The 17,558-nt window shown below is 30.0% G+C and overlaps 3 protein-coding genes across 3 annotated transcripts in view; 1 reads left to right on the top strand and 2 right to left on the bottom strand.

Moving 5' to 3' along the window:
- Positions 1–538: 538 nt before the first annotated feature.
- Positions 539–6,082, bottom strand: LOC105620653 (T-complex protein 1 subunit alpha). The gene is given in 11 exon segments (XM_012202142.1): positions 539–882; positions 958–1,121; positions 1,193–1,385; positions 1,516–1,718; positions 1,786–2,191; positions 2,286–2,396; positions 2,573–2,646; positions 2,648–2,671; positions 5,092–5,220; positions 5,321–5,406; positions 6,010–6,082. Coding segments are annotated over 11 exon segments (1,674 nt in total). The 3' UTR covers positions 539–671.
- A 1,333-nt stretch (positions 6,083–7,415) lies between these two features.
- On the bottom strand, positions 7,416–13,243 carry LOC105620652 (protein SDA1 homolog). The gene is made up of 9 exons (XM_012202141.1): positions 13,157–13,243; positions 12,322–12,426; positions 10,181–10,279; positions 9,577–10,092; positions 9,265–9,499; positions 8,893–9,028; positions 8,481–8,796; positions 7,813–8,400; positions 7,416–7,616 (listed from the first exon to the last, which is right to left on the bottom strand). The coding sequence occupies exons 1-9, from the start codon at positions 13,241–13,243 to the stop codon at positions 7,416–7,418; spliced, it is 2,283 nt and encodes a 760-aa protein (XP_012057531.1).
- Positions 13,244–15,582: 2,339 nt separating this feature from the next.
- LOC105620651 (cyclic AMP-dependent transcription factor ATF-6 alpha) overlaps positions 15,583–17,558 on the top strand; it is a 4,872-nt gene continuing 2,896 nt past the window's right edge. Inside the window, exons 1-4 of the mRNA XM_012202140.1 lie at positions 15,583–15,955; positions 16,265–16,453; positions 16,590–16,768; positions 16,847–17,066. Of these exons, the coding sequence (XP_012057530.1) occupies positions 15,871–15,955; positions 16,265–16,453; positions 16,590–16,768; positions 16,847–17,066 (673 nt within the window). The 5' untranslated portion in view covers positions 15,583–15,870. The remainder of the gene's footprint in view (positions 15,956–16,264; positions 16,454–16,589; positions 16,769–16,846; positions 17,067–17,558) is intronic.

The raw sequence follows: 17,558 nt of genomic DNA, 5'->3' as shown, positions 1-17,558 counted from the left end.
AGCAACCAGCGCACTGGTTTGCAATGCTAGAGATCCCGGATTCGATTCTCGGCGGCATTAAAAAAAAAATATTTTCATTATATGCTCGTATCCTCTCTGGAGGCAATGGCAAAACCGCTGAGAATCTTTGCCAAGAGAACTTCTCTAACAAACGTTTCAGAATCGTTAAACTATAGATCTCATATGAACTTGTGTACAATCAGTATGCGCACCACAGGCATATGAGAGAAATCACGCTCACACAAGCAGAGAGAGATTAGATTAGGTTACTTATTTTAATTGGTTTATAAATTTGTCTTGCTATAAGTAGAGTCACAGGATATAATTTCCACTGTTTCTTACAAGCTTCCAATCATGTTAATTTGTGTGTAACATTTATATTTATATTATGAAATAATATTAATAAATAATAATGAAGAAATAACTTTATTTCTTAAGCTTTTTAATATTTTATTATTTTTTATTAATATTTAATATTTTATTTCTTAAGCTTTATCGGCATTTTATACGTGCGCAAATTGAAGTTCTACATGCAATATACGAGCAGCAAGATTTTAAATCTTTATTATTGTGTGATATTTATATACGCAATGAAACATTTACAAATCTTTTACATTTCTTTCGTATAAACGCATTATATTCAACATAATATGTAAATGCACATTTTGATATTAATCTTCCAATTCACCGGCTTCCATGGCGTCTTGATAAGATTTAGTTTTCGAACGCTCGGGATCTAGTTTAATCATATCATCGATTCGAAGGATGGTTATGGCTGCTTCAGTGGCAAATTTTAAAGATTTAATTTTTGAAATGGCTGGTTCTAACACGCCTGCTTTTTTGTTATCTCTTATACTTCCCACGAGTAAATCAAGACCTACCCTACAGAAATATAAATATAATTCATTTTAATTTTTTATTTTGCATGACAAACTAAAAAAAAGAAGACAAACTTACCACTTCAAGTCAACAAGATCTGGTTTTGTTATACTGGAATTATGATAGGCTCGGAGCTTGGCGACAAGATCGGTTGCATCTTGTGCAGCGTTTACGGCTAATGTTTTTGGTATAATTAGTAAAGATCGAGCAAATTCCGCTATAGCCAATTGTTCTCGGGAGCTCTGTAATATAAAAATATATAAATATCTTAAAAGAAAAGAAAAGAAACTGATTGGAAAAAATTTAATGATACCAATGATGTTGCGAAGTTTTCTAAATATATTGAGAGTGCAGCCTCCACGCAACCTCCTCCTGCTACGACGCTCTTGCTTTCCAAGACTCTCTTGACGACGCATAACGCGTCATGTATAGAACGTTCCATTTCGTCACAGTAATAATCGTTTGGTCCGCGTAAAATAATAGAGCTCGCTGTGCGTGCTTTTGGCCTTGAAATAAAAAGAAATCATGTTTTTTGTTATTTTCGTAATATTATGAAACTCTCAAAGAAGATCAATGCTTGATTTGAATTGTAAAATTATAGAATTAATTGCACTATATTAATAGCAAAATATGTACCCTTTGATCAAAATAAGTTCGTCATCACATATCATCTCTTGCACTACTTCGACAGCCTCCCCCAAGAAACTGGCATCAAAACTCTCCTCTCCTTCCATATTGGTCAGCGAAGTTAGAAATTGTGCGCCTGTAGCTTTAGCGATTCTTTTCAGATCAGCTTTTTTGCATCTGCGCACTGCCATAGTTTTAGTCTCTACGAAATACTATGGAAAGAAAATAAATATATTGCACTGTAGAGCTTATCATATTGCTTAAAATATATGACTATACCTTTAAGCATAAATCGTCAATGCCACCAGATAAAAGAATGACATTAGTTCCAACAGCAAGAATCTTCTGAATACGTTCCTTGGTAATATCTGCCTCACGTTGACGAACAGCTTCGAGTTTTTCTGGATCTGTAATAAGTACTTCGACGCCCAACTTCATTTTTGCTTTCTGCAACGAAAAGTCTAGACATGCGATTTTTGCATTTGTTATTCTCTTCGGCATTGCTTGAGATGCGACGGTGCAATTCAAAGCATATCCTTGAACCAAAATCGATTCTCGAACACTTTTTCCATGTGCTTTTAAAACATTGACTGCTTTAACAGGATATAAAAATCCTCCTTTGCCATCGCTAATTTTTATCGCATTAGCAGCGTCAACTACCATATTGCCAAAGAAATTGGCATCACTAATTATTAGTTACAGAAAATATTTTAAATTATTGTTTTTACCAAATATCGAAAACAAATTGCAAACGAGGACTGCAAATAACAAAAGGATACGCTCCAATAATTTTGCTTGACATAGATGTTTTTGCAACATTAACTAAGCAATCTCTTCCAAGTTCGTCCACACTGACAGTAAGGTGTTCTTGAATGTATTTGCATGCTTCTCTGAAATTGATTTCGTGTGTAAGTTATATAAATTACAATTTCTTTTTTCCTCTTAATAAATATCCAATATCTTTTTGTTAATAATTTAATTAATTAACACTAATCAATTAATTTTATATAAAAAATAAAATGGTGTATAAAAATAAAAAGGTAAAAAAATTAAGTGAGATATTTACTTGCAGGCAAGTCTGTAGCCACTAATGACTGAAGTTGGATGTATCTTCTGTTTCACAAGTTCATCTGCATTTTTTTAAAAGCTCAGCTGCTACTATGACCTTCAAATATAAAATAACGCATTTTTAAGCAAGATGAAGAAAAAGGCAGGAATAGGCATGTCTATGTAAGTCTGAATATATGCAAGTGAAAATTTACGGAAGAGGCTAGTGGAACTAGAAAAAGTGTGGAGTACAGGCAAGATGCCACAAGATTGGAAGGAAAGTATAATTGTCTCTCTATACAAAAGAGACGAGGAAAAGTAACAAATTACAAGGATATCTCGTAGTGTATAAAATACATGCAGAAATAATAAGATATAGACTAGAAAAGGAAGTGGAAACAAAGGTACGATTCCGGAAAGTCAAATTGGATTTAAAAGAGGAAGATCAACAACGGATAATATTTTCATACTGACGCATTTGCAGAGGGAAAGAAATCAGGAAGAAGGAAGGAAAAAAATATATATGATGATTTGCGGATTTAAAAAAGCTGCCTTTGATAAGGTGGATAGAGACAAATTATGGGAGACTTTTAGAGGCAAGAATGTAAACGAATATTTGGTAAAGAAGATAGAGAAGATGTATGAGGAAATGGAGGTGAAGATAAGGACGAAGCAAGGATATATGCAACAATTCAGAACGCTGAAAAGAGTAAAGCAGGACTATGTGATAAGTCTATTGTTGTTCAATTTATGTATTGTGGACATAGATAATAAATTAGAGAAAAGAGAAATAGGAGGAGTTAGATTAGAATAGGATAGGGTCATTAGCATATATGGATGACTTAGTTTTAGCGTATCATAGTAGCGTATAATAGAGAGGCATTACAAGATATGATGAACACATTAAAAAATTTTTTGGAGGGGAGGAAACTGGAGCTGTGCATAGAAAAGACGAAAATGGTGTTTGGAGGGAGGGAGAGAAAAAGGAAAGAGAAATGGAAATAAGGAACTAGAGGAGGTGTAGGAATTTAAATATTTGGGTTTTAATTTAGATAAGAAAGAGATTTATAAAAGGCATATTAAATAGAAAAGGAAAAATGGTAGCAAGAAAGGTGGCTTAGAGGCTTAGGGGAAAAGCTATGCAGATTTTAATAGAAGATGGATGCTATTTAAATATCTGGTACAAAGTATAATGGCATATGGAATGGAATTATGGGGCTGGGAGGAAAAAGATGAACTAGAAAAAATAATGTTAGACTACGGCAGGTGGATTTTCAAATTATATTTCTGCACCCCAAGATATGTAATTATGAGGGAGTTGGGAATGGATAAGCTCAAAGTAGGATGAGGTTTGAGGGCAAGAAAATACGAGGAAAAGATTAAATCTGGAAATACAGGTAATTTAGTCAGGGAGTGCTGGGAAGAAAAACAAAGTTATGATGGAACGATAGATATGATATGGAAAGAGAGGATTATTATTTATTATAATAGGATGAAGAATTCAATCTAGGGAAGTAATGAGACATGGGAATGAAAGTTTTGAAAAAGATTTAATAAATAGGGAAAGGGATTTACAGAGACAATGGGAAAGAGAAAGAATAGACAGATCAAGGTATAATAAAAGATACAAAGAGATGGAGATGGAGAATAGAATGCCAAATTATTTGAGAATGGAGAATATGGAATGGAAGAGAGAAGAGCGTTATTTAAATTAAGATGCGATAATTTAGAAGAGAAAAATAAATATCAACTAGGAATAGAGGAGGGAGGATGTCTTTTCTATGGTGAAAGCGAGGATAACCTGGAGCATTATGGTAAAGAATGCGAGGAGACAAGAGATAGTTTTGAAGAATCAGGGAAGGATAAGGAGATTATAAGGAATTTATGGATAGAAGATTTTTGAATGAATTTAAAGGAAAAACTAAAATTATGGAAGGATAAATAAAAGGAAATAATAAAAAAAAGAAAGGAAAGAAGGAAAAGATAAATAGACTATTATAAAGATAAAGATAATGTAAAGAAGGAATGAGTATTTTATAAGACAACAAGGCTGTGAGCATAAGATTGCAGTGTAGTATATTATAGTTAGTTATAATTAGTTATTTAGGTAATTTATTATCTATTTATAAGTTAAGGAAATGCATTGCAATGAGACCAATAGAAAATAAAAAGGATAGGATGAGACATACAGTTAAAGAATATAAGGGAGAATAGGGAGGTAAAGATAGAGAAATACTATATAGAAATAAAGGGAAATAAGAAATGGGATATGGACAATAATAATAGACTGTGATATAGAGATTATGTATAGGTTAAAGAGAATGAATAGTAATAGTTTAGGTTTGCAATTGTAAGATAAAAGTGGGAGAGGTGTGAGTGTGAATAAGTACTTCTGTAAACCAAGTCCCCTTCTTGGCTTGTATATATTATACTGAAGTGTAAATAAAATTCTATATTCTAAAATAACGCATTTTATATTAAATATATATTTAATTGTAAATTTTCCATTAAATACACAAATATAAATGAATCACTTACTACTGAAGTAGTACCATCTCCAACCTCCTCATCTTGTAACTGAGCTAATTCAACTAGAACTCGTGCAGCTGGATGTTCAACTTCTAACAAGCGTAAAATAGTTGCGCCATCATTAGTAACAGTGACATCCTGAAAATATCAATTAACATAATAATGTCATAATTAACATATTTTGTTTTAAATCTTTATATTTTATATATTTTAAAAGATATAGAAGCTAAATACATACACCAATATCATCGACCAGCATTTTATCTAAGCCGACCGGACCCAAAGAACTTTTAACTATATTAGCGATAGCACAGGCAGCCATAACTGAAAAAGATATATGTTCACATATTTATAGCAAATAATATGTTCATATATTTATAGGCATTATATTATATAGGTATATAAATTATAGGTATAAATTATTTATTATTTATATAATTAATTTTTTAAATATTATACAAAGTTGATTTACATTCCTAAGGATATATTCCATTTAATGGTTACGATAATTATTTGTCCTTGTTAAATATTCGATAATAAAAAAAGGATGAAATAATTCCAAGAATGTTGTTAACATCAAATGGAATGCACTGCTTTAATTATTATCAAGATTTATCATACATTCATTTTTAAACAAAATAAATCTAATATTGATAGAATCATAGATGTACAGTAAGTAAGCACGTACAACACATCTATGTTAAATTAATTTCCTGATTACTATTCTCAATTACCAAATGCTTGATACGATTTTGTACAACGTACAAAACGATAGTAACAATTAATTGTTCAAGAGTCGATATAAATATTTATAATTTTGTTTCGTGAATATGTAGATTTTTGACAGAAAAAAACGACAAAACACAAAATCTTTCAAGAAAGACAAGACGATATAACCAAACTTTATGGGCTAATCAGTATTCGTACCATTTTGTGTTCGCACCGGTGCTCCCGATTGTCGGATACCTCCAATGGCTAAAGGACTTGCTACCGTCGACATTTTAAAGAAATTGTTATTACTTTGAAACGACGTAAGTACAAAATCACGTTGCTCGTAACGACGACGCTAAGAAATCGGAAGAACAATCCAAGAGAAGCCGCGTGTAAAGACGAACAATAATGACTGTCAGCGCCCAACTTCATTTCTTACTTCCTTTCCTTTTATAGTCAAATGCTACATCAACAACTATTGGCCACACATTTTATCCTCGAACATGATTGGCAACCAGTTGAAACGAATTGGACCAAAAAGCGGAGCACCTTGCTTTTATTAATTTTTTAAAATTATGAAAATTATGAATATAGCAGAAAAGAAAATCAATTAGGATTTAATATTTAATTTTTTAATTAAATTAGAAAAGTTAAATAAACATCGACTATTCTGATAGAAAATCGAGTTGCAATAAAAAAAACGAATATTTTTTGTTCCGATTCAAGTTCAAAATGAGCTATCGCGTTAGAAGTATAAAATATATAAAATCTTGTGATCTCTCACTTTATATTATATTATATATATATATATATATATATATATATATGTACACACATATATTCTATTAGCATGTAGTATGTACATGTATGTATATTCAGTATGAGAATATTTATATCCTTCCTCATTCTAAAGTAACAATTTGTGTAAATGGCATGAAATAAAATAAAAAGATATTCAATAGAGAGTTCTACATCTAATTGTAGATATAATATGAATGTTTATAGATTCGATTCGCTAAGTTAGACAATTTTCGCTCACTTTTGTTACTATCAATATCTAATTTAATAATTTCTACTTATTTCATTTATTTATAATCTTTTTATAGTTTATCCTGTCTTATTTTTTATTTAATTACAATTTCTCTTGATTTATTTCTAGAGTAAAAATATCAATGTAACGATCCTTCTGTTATTTACAAATAAACGTGAGACGAGATTTTTTTATATTACATAAAACTTTGAAAATTACGAAATATCATACCAATTGTTGATGTAATCTTAATAAAATTGACAGTATACAAAATTGACAAAATACAAAAGAAGTATGATTCAATATTTATATAAAAGAAGGAAAATAAAAATTAACAAAATTGACAAAATTTATAGTACAGAAGAAGTATGATTCAGTAGTTACTTACAAAAGAAGGAAAATAAAAATATAAAGAAAAGTACTGACGTGCTTACAAGCACACACATAGTTCATCTTAACTTTTTAGTCCGAATATAATATATTTAAAAATACATATACATTATTGTACATTATATTGTACATTATATATGTACATCAAATTGTATGTCTGTTATTAAGAAAAATATGGAGTAAAAGTTAATTACAATACTAATTATTTCATTCTTTTTTGCTTTATCAGATGATTTTTAAGAGCTATTTGTTTTTCTCTAAAAGATCGCTTTACTTTTGTTCTTAATTTCTGCTTTAACATTGAAAATGCTTTTCCTTTTCTCTTCTCACGATTTGTGGTACTGCATAATGGATTTTGTCGCCGATCCTTAAAACCGAATTTATCTCGTTCTTCTTGCCCCTTCTGTAAATTTAATAATGCTGAGCTATATTATTCTCATACATCAAATTAAAAGAATTATTTACACTGGCCGTAATCTGTTAACTTATAATAATTTGTAACAATTGATTAAGCATAGTCGACTATTCCTCTTTCATTCGACTGTGACTGGTCAATTCTTAAAGATTACTATAAATAATCCTTAACATTTTATACGTACCTTAACAGATTTCTGTCGGGCAGCCTTATCATGCTTGCGTTTTTTATATATGTTTTCTATATCGCTAAGTTTTACCAATTCTCCACCTTTATCTGTCTCTATTTGATCGTGCGTTCTCTTAACGCTACGTTTAATGTATGTTACGTCTTGCTTTGCTAATGCGACCTCAATTTTTCTAAAATCCTTATCCGTGAGTAATCTTTCTGTAGATATCACAGATGCCTTTGTTTTTCTCTCAGCCGTTAATTCTTTATTTTTTTCAGATTTAAATTTTGCTTTCTTCTCTAATTTTTGTGCCTTCTTTTCTTGCTTTGTTAAAGCATTTTTCTTTTGCGAAATTTTATTTATTTTTTGTTCTCCGCTATCCGCTTCACAAGTATTCTGCGCACTATTGTTCACAATATGTGACGTCAAAGTTTTATCATCTTTATTTTCGCTAATAGAAGATTTCATCGATTCACTAGTCAATTCGTTCTCGTCGATTTCCTCGTCGTTAATTTCCTCCTCACTAATTTCCTCGTCGCTGATTTCCTCGTCGCCGATTTCTTCCTCATTGTTTTCACTTACATCGATCCACTCGTCATCATCCTATAGTTGAATAGATTTTTATATATTATAACTTTTATCAAAAATAAATAATTAGAAAAATAATTGAATGTTTCATTTACTTCTTCATCGCTATCACTAGTCTCTTCAGTATTCTTAGCAGATTGATTATATAAAACTTCTGCTCCTAGTACAAACTCGCTTGCTCGAATTTCACCATATTTGGAAGACCTTATCATAATATTAGCTTCTGTAGGACGGCCTTTGTCTTTTTTATGTAATAAGTTGGGCATTATACGCCTAAACGTTCCAATTAAAGAATGTGCTGCCATCATAACGGAACGTTCCTTATAATGTTTGTAGCGTGTTAAATCCTCAAATAGATCCTCATTCATGGCCAATGGACATCGCGTACATATTTCGCGTACAGTATTTAAACTGGAAATATATATTATAAATAGAGATATAAGCGAGATATAAGCAACGCAGTATGCGTATTCGCAACAAATAAATTATTAAAATAAATTTATATACCCGATAGCCATCACATCCGCAGAATTTCTTTCCGTTATGAAATTGTTTGCCAACGTCTTCAAAACGGGTTCTAACATATCAGGTGGTACTAATTCATGTGAAGCCTGAGCTACAAATTGTAAAAGTTTCGTAACCTCTGAAAAAAAATAAAAATAAATATCTGAATAAAATTACATAAATAAAGAAACTATATATTTTTTACATGATTCCACCAGAACCAATAAAAATTGATAAAGCTTGTATAGCAATCAAGAAAATCAACAGTAACATCTTAAAATATTAAATAAAGACAGATATTTATTAAAAATATTTTGCAATTAGACAATATTAAAATTAAAATAATATATAATTATGTTATATTATTAATCTTACCTCGTTGATGAGGCTGAAGGAATCTTTGTATATATGGATAAAAGTTCAAGAGAAATAAACTGTGTAAACCAATAAGTCTAGACACAACATCCAGAGTCATAAGTTTTACTTCAAATCTATCATTATTTTTTTCTATCTGCTTGAATAATTTTTCAGCAAAATCCTGTGGATCGTGAATTAAATGCAATGCTGAAAAATTATATTGCGGCGCTTTAGATTTCTTCTTTTTAGCTTTCTGAAAAGTACATTAAAATTAGACGTTACGATTTATATTTTTTATAAATACAATGAATTCTGTAATATTAAACTTACTACGAATGATTGTTTAGCTTTCTTTAATTGCTTCTGACGTTTCTTCGTTTTTTTATTTACTTTATTAGCCATCATAATTTCCTTCATACTTGGCTCATCATCTGAATCACTGTCATCACTTTCTTTTTCTTCCGAATGAGTTCCCAAAAAAAATTTCAAACTAGCAACCATTACTTTTGTTATTTTCGAAAAGCAACCTGTTGCTATAACATTGACAGTCTTGACGTCGTTCCAAATATTTTTATTATACAATTCTATCATAATATCCACAGACATCTTCGCGGCTCTGATATTAGGATCTTTTAACATAGAGAACATAAAATTTTGTAACATTGTATTAACTTTGGCATTTTTATGCTTTGCATTAATATTTTTAATGTCTGTGACAATATGCGTTTGGAGGAATTGTCTCAAGATTTTATCTTGACATCTTAAAAGTTCAAAAAATAAACTGAGAAGTGCAGTAGGTTCTAAGAGGGATTTGTTGCGTAATTGAATCAACGCTTTACAAAATGTCTGTAAAGAATATAATTATAATGTAATAATAATTTGTATGCATCCATATTTGATAGCATAATTTAATTTCCAAGTATATTATGCTTACCATTCGCATTTCATTGTCTAGTATGATGTTATGAATTTGTAATATATCGATAATCTCTTGAGGATATGTTTTCAAATCATTTGGATAACAATGAGCAACCTGTAATAATATGCATACAAATATGTATAGCATCCATTTTATTGAATTCTTAAAATTATAAGAATAATAATTGTGCAGTTAATAAATTATAATGAATTATTATTTATACAATACTGTTATTACATTACTTATGTACACAATCGATAACTATATTTTTATTTAAACATTTAAATAAACACATTGAAAAAATAAGAAATGTTTAAATAAATACGCGTTTATAAAACTTTTAATAAAAAGAAAATCAAATTATCATATCAATTTACACACAAAATTAAATTTCTTATAGTTTAAATTTATTTCATTAAATTACAAACTATTACATATTTCATATATATAAATAAAATCTTATTCTAACATAAATATCTAACATAAATACGTAAGTTTTTTTTCTTTATTACTTAAGAACTCTTCGTAATAAATCATTAGGCAAAGCTGTTAGAAATAAACACACACATAAAACTATAACTAAAAATGAACATAAAAATTGTGTATATAAAGCATGTTAAGCCATATTCACGTTCAAGTAATTCTTTATTTCAAAGCCAACCGTTTTAGCTACAACGATAATAAAGTCGCGACTTGCACAGCACTTGAATTTTGTTTCATCCAACTGCGTAATGTTATCTCCGACAATAGATAATAAACCAAGCTGGCACATGGTAGAGATTTGAGCAAGTAAATTAGCATTGATGTCTACTTTTTCATCAAGAATAGCGCAAAAGATTGCAAACATTCTTGAAATAGTAAATACTCGACATTTCTTTTCCGCATCTTTTCCCGTTTTCTTAATTGACCGTATCTTTTTTTTTCTCTTACTACTTTGCTTCATAAAAATATGCTTATCATACTTAACAGGATTATATGAAGCTAAATACGCCGCGATTAGCATGTACTTCGCGTAAAACGGTAGTTCAAAACTCAAAGCTAGTTTTGTTGTCGATTCAATTTCTCGAGACATTTGATAATCAGGTTGCAAAAAATCGCTCGTAGAAACTCTAAGGTAAATAATTTCCAAATTAGATCTCAAAGTAGCAGAGATGTTCTTCCATAGTGCAGTAACGTTATCTGGCTCGATTCGCTTACTTTCAATAGGTTCTACATATTTTGCAAAATTTATTTTAACCATGTGCCGAAGCTCATTTAGATCTCTACAAAATCGGAAAAATACAGAAAGAAAAAGATTCAAATAATTCTTATAAAAATCTGTATCATAATTCGTTGGCTTATCTAATAATAACAATTGCGCTAATTCGTCCTTCGTATATTGGGGAAAATAAATCTTTACAGGCCTCAATGAGCCTATCTTGGTATTGAATTTGTCCCAAACAATCTCGCTTATCAAAATCGTACATATATTAATATCGGTTAACTCTTTGAGCCTTAAGATCGCTGGCAAAAAAGTCACATCAAAATGTCTTATTTTATGACATTTATCGAATACTAACACAATCGGACGTTTATCATTGCAAGAAATCTTTTTAAGCGCAATTATAAAATCCATAATATTGTCGCAGTTATGTTTCAACTGTGTGTGTCTACTTGATTCTTTTATAGATGTGACTAAATCATCCAGAATGTAATTATATATGTGTTTACTGCCTAAATGCTCTATACAATTAACATAACTAACATTATATTTTAAATAATTGAGCAAATTTTGTATAATTAATGACTTTCCAGTAGCCATGTGTCCATAAACAAAAATGCTCTCTGGCATCGGTTCATCTGCTATACCGATTAAAGAATACAGCCGTGATACAATTTCCTCACGGCATATAATGTTATTTTTTCTTATCTTTTTTAAATATTTTTCCATGATTAAATCTTAAAATTACTCAAAAAATAAAATTGGAATACAATCAATTTTTAGTTTTTATCATTGATTGTCACACTTATCTGAGAGACAATTAGCTTTGATAAATTAGTTCTTATAATAAATGTTCCTTATAGCATTCTTATAATAAACTTAAGATGATTCTTAAATTTAGCCAAATCGCATATACTTTTATTACTATGGTTTAAGCATATGTGTATGTGCTAACCTGAGCCAAGAAGGTTACTAGCTCATCAAGACTTTTGTTAAATTGTGTAGGCTCCAGACGGAAAACTTCTAGAATAGACTTGTAATGCAGATGTTGCTGAAGAAACTGTAATTAAACATATTATGTTAAACATTTGAAATAATCATGGGGTTTTCTTTCTTTATGTAACATGTATACATACAAGAATACATAGGGATTGCTTGTAAATTATCTTATTTTTAAAACTCATGAAGAAATAACTGATCATTATAAAAGAAAATATAATGAAGTCTAGCAAAACATGGAAACAAGAAAGTATCTTTGTTACAAAATCTGACTCTATGCAGACCTTTGTAACTTTAAAAAGAAGCTAAAAGTAAGCACCAAGTATGAAAATAATGATGTTTTTATATTTACATTTTATCAACATGGTATACAGCAAAATAAAATTACATAATCAAGTATTTCATAAATACAATGTATTACAAATGTATTACAAAAAAATTATATACAATAAACAATACAACTAATACAGCAATGAACAATAAAATATAAAATAAAAATAAAAGCATTGCTCTCCGTGAGAATATGCAACTAATAATAAACTCGATAGATTCTGTGTTCAATCCTAAAGCTCATCCCACATATGTCTTAAATTTATAGGAAACTGGAGAGTTAAAGCAGATGAACAGCAGATTACAATTTCTTTCAGGAATTCGTATTTCATTTACAAAATATAACAAGAATATAATAATATATAAGAATATAAGAATATAAAAGCATAATAATATAATAAGGAATATAAACAAGGATATATCTAATACAGAAGAATAAAACACAAATATATAAGATTTACCTCTTCTTTGTAAGACTCCGGATCACGTTTAATAAGATTCTGCAATTGTGGAAGATTATCTGGTAATTGATTGTTATGTCTTACCATTTTTAAAACCTATACAAATAAATAATTATAATCATTATAAGGAGAAAACGCAATAAGATTTAATGAAATACAAAAAGCTTCTTTATTAGTCAGATTCTGCATAGACTTTTGTAGCTTTAAAAACGAAATTGTAACTACTATTCTTTTATAAAAAAAAGCACAAGCATGAAAATAATATGTTGTTTTTATACATACGTTTTACATGGGTTTCTACTATTTGATTCTTGTAGATCGTTTTCGGTCCAGATTTTTAATGAAACACTGCAATCTTATTCTATACTAATTTGCATATCATGCATTTGCATATTAAACATCAAATTGATGAAATTAAACTTCCCAAATCTTAACAACCTCATTTACTGCACGAAATCTTGTAATTTCCAATTCAATAAATACTTTCCTTCTTACTCCACGTGCAACCAAAGACTATGTCAGAAACATGATCCGCGTACTCCTCAGATATCATATCATCCTTGTTTAACGTTTGATAAACAACAAAGATGATATGACATCCAGTGGAGAAGTGAAAACCGCCATTTGTAATGCACCGTTGAAGTGAGCAGGAACACCAACGAAAATTATAGGCTACATTTTTAGAACCGATTTAAGGCTGCCTTTTCATGCTAACGCTCGACGCTCGATTCGAACGTCAAAATAGGTCATGTGATCAAAATTGACGAATACCAAGCATCAATTTTAATCACGTGATCTCTTTTGACGCTGAAAATGAGCATCGAGCAGCATCGGAAGTTTATTGCAACAGCCAATATAATGCGTTGATTTTAAAATGCAAGCTTCAGATTAGCTGTCAAACTTGCGATCGGCTTGCAACTAATGTAAAATCGGTTTAATATAGAATCGGCTTTAAAGACTCGATCTCGGTACTCAAATTCGCTTGGATAATGTAAATAGTATTAATGTAGAAATTGAATGTAGAATTGATCTCACAATAAAAGGCATGTCTAATTTATGTATATTTATAATTCTATTTCTCTTTGGAGTAAGGATGCCAGTTTTACGAATTGATTAGATACTCTATTGGCGCTTTAGACTGCGCACATGCGCGAGTGCGGAGCATTTCTGGCAGCACTGCTCTGTTATAAAGACTCTAGGATTGGAGCGGATATCTATCATAAAACTTTATCCCTAGGATGGAAAGGTGGAAATTTTAATCATTGAAATTAATGGAGAAATTTTTCACTTTTTATCTTAAGAAAAAAGTTTCATGATTGATACCCTGAACGCATCCCATCCTATTAGAATGTAACATTCGCCTAAGTCGAGCATTCCCTTGTCTTCGACTATAACAAGGAAATCTCAATTGTAGTTGGTTGGTTCTTACATTCTGATTCGGATTAAATCTTCAGTGAAAACTAGGCTACTGTAAGAGTCTAAACACTGCATTTGCGCGCATACCCGTCCGCCAGGTTAACAGTCAAAACCGGAAATGTATTGCCGTGTTTGCCGCGCAATTCAAATGACTGTTTATTATTACAATAATGTATGCGACAATAATGTAACAATTGACGATAACAAAAAAAATATAAGGGCATTCCTCGTCTCGATCTTAGGCTTGTTCTCTCCTTCGATTTGATAGACTTTCGTTCTGCCACAGCCCTAACGCTGTTGATATCTCTGTTATATCTATATCTAGTAAATTTCTTAGAGGCTCCGTACAATAAAAGGAATAGAAAACAGAGAACAGAGAATTTCAATCAGAAATCATTATATTGTTGGAATACACAGTTTCTGATAGGTTAAAATTCTTATTCTCTGTTCTCTATTCCATTATTGTGCGAAGCTCCTTACAATAGAATTAAATTCAAATTATTTAAATAATCCAAGATGAAAGATAGAATAGAATAGAATTATACAAGTAAAAATATGTCTAACAGCGTGTCAATATGTCTTGCAATCATCTATATAATGATATCTGTATAATGTGTATAATATACTACTCTAACTGCTGTTGCGGAATTCTCTGAACATTTATTGACAATTATCGCTGTCATTGACTAGCCAATAAGAGCTGTACTTTCTTTTAAGATTAATCTACCATTGGCTGTCGCTAGTTAACGATAACGTCAATTGACTTTTAAAGCGAAACCAAGCAATTGCTCCAATATTATTTAGATTCTGTTATAAGGACTCTCTTCAGTCCTATTCCGTGTAATTTCGGCTGTGGTCAAAGTCTCGTTACAAATGCTTTGAGACTTCGATCACAGCCCATACCTTTCCTCAGTATATTCCAGTGCTTCTGATTTCTGATAGGTTGAAATCATGTTATTTCTATTGCTATCGCTATTCCTTCGCATTGTGTCTAAGGCTTAAATTCTCATTTCATAAAGAGATGCGCTAGTATAATAAGGATATAAAAAACTGGGATTAATTGCTGTCAGAAACTGCTCTCAGAAACTGTCAAGAACTGTCAGATATCAGAAAGACGACTTTATAGCCACCACAGCAATTAAATGTCATCACAATTATAAATATACACAAATATAAACATACAAATACAATACTCAGCTCTCACTGTGTCATTAATTTGAGTTTGAATTTTTTCATTGAGTGTTTCAATACATAAAATTCCGCGTTTACCGTCGAGGAACGCTTTGTTGAGTGGAAACATGCCGAGTATAGAGTTTGGACAACGAAACAACGGTGGAATTACGGCACCTGAGGCACAAATGTTTCCCGAGTTCGAATTTTTAGGTTAAGTATTATTATGTATATTTTTTGTGTATATTTTTGTTGTATATTGATTATGTATATATAAAATTAGATAAATAATATAATAATTTGACTCAATGTTTGCACATAGATAAAGGAATTTCTTATTTACTTTGTATGTTGTTATTTCTATCTCACAATCTATTAATATAGTGTTACATATAAAGAGTAAAGTAAAATAAAATAAATAATATAGCATAGCATATAAGAAAAATAAAACAAAATTGAATCTGACTTTACAGCATTATGCATTAAAAATATTCTATAATTATCACAACATTTCTTTTATAGAAGGAAGCAATCAATTTGTTTCTGATGATCTTTTTCAATCATGGAGTTCTGAATTAGGAATACCTATTATGCCAGAAGGAGATATGATGTTGGATTATGATAAAACTACAAATGAAGGAGTGAAAAATATTTTTGACTTATGGACCCCCTTTAAAGAGATTGACTTTAATCAGGCACAAAATAACTCTGGTATATATATATATATCAGTTATTTTACATACACATACATACATACACATACACATACATACACACACGTACATACACACACATACATATAAAGTATTATCTTTTAGAAATAATTATTTACCTGAAATTTTTATAGAATTGGAGGAAATAGATGAGATAAGAAATGAAATTAAATTTGAACCTGAAAGTCCAATTGTACAATTTCCATTATCGCCTAATAGCCTTAATCATTCAGAATCTAATGATTCAGATAGGCAAGTGAAATGTTCGATGCAAGAAGAATCAAATTGTACAATGCAAAATATAAAAGCAGAAGTATGTTCTAGGATATATAATGTTGATAAAAAAATATAAAAGTTTAATGCATATTTAATAACTGAATTTTTCTTTTAGTTTACTTTAGAGACACCAATAATTTCTTCTCCGCAATGCACATCTCCATTATCACAATCACCTCAATCACCTTTAAGTTCATCAAGTGTAATGCAACAAATTAAATTCATACCTGTTAGTAAAGAAGACACAGAGCCTCCAAAATATATACTTGCAAAAGCGGATTTTGCGAAGCATGCTCATATCCAACCTATAAATATTGCACAAAACATAAAATATGGTAAAAATATTACATCTTTATATAAGATAATCTTCGAATGTGTTTGCAACAAAAAAAGTATATTATCTTAGAAACTAAGTTCGAATACATGTGATATCATTAAATATTAGAATTATTGAAAATTCTCATTTTTCTCGAATGTGTTTTGTCTGAAAAAAAATAGCTTTTATTATTATGGACAATGGATTATTTTCATAGTCATTTAAATTTGTAGTATGTATCCAAAATATTTCATATTCTCTATAAATTAATAATAATAGAAAGGGCATATAAGAGTAAGTTATAAAGTTCACAAAAACAAACTAAAAAGTTAAGATATAAAAATTCACTGTAACTAAATTTGAACAATAATCTATTCTCTGTGAACAAAAAGTAACCAGAAAATTATTTTTTATATATAATATATATATATATATATATTATATATAAAACACACACACACACACACACACACACACACACACACACACACACACACACACATATACACAC

Source organism: Atta cephalotes (assembly GCF_000143395.1).
Source record: "Atta cephalotes unplaced genomic scaffold scaffold00028, whole genome shotgun sequence".
In the NCBI taxonomy this organism is placed as follows: domain Eukaryota; kingdom Metazoa; phylum Arthropoda; class Insecta; order Hymenoptera; family Formicidae; genus Atta; species Atta cephalotes.
Note: the sequence above shows the minus strand (reverse complement) of the source record. Positions and strands in the feature narration are given on the sequence as shown.

Bases quoted from the DNA above. Each gene is read 5' to 3' on its own strand.
- LOC105620652 (XM_012202141.1), bottom strand. From the start codon at position 13,243: ATGGTAAGACATAACAATCAATTACCAGATAATCTTCCACAATTGCAG. The intron at 12,427-13,156 runs GTAAATCTTATA...GTTTAATTACAG, and splicing joins CGGAGTCTTACAAAGAAGAG to TTTCTTCAGCAACATCTGCA. The intron at 7,617-7,812 runs GTACGTATAAAA...TTAAATTTACAG, and splicing joins CCCGACAGAAATCTGTTAAG to AAGGGGCAAGAAGAACGAGA.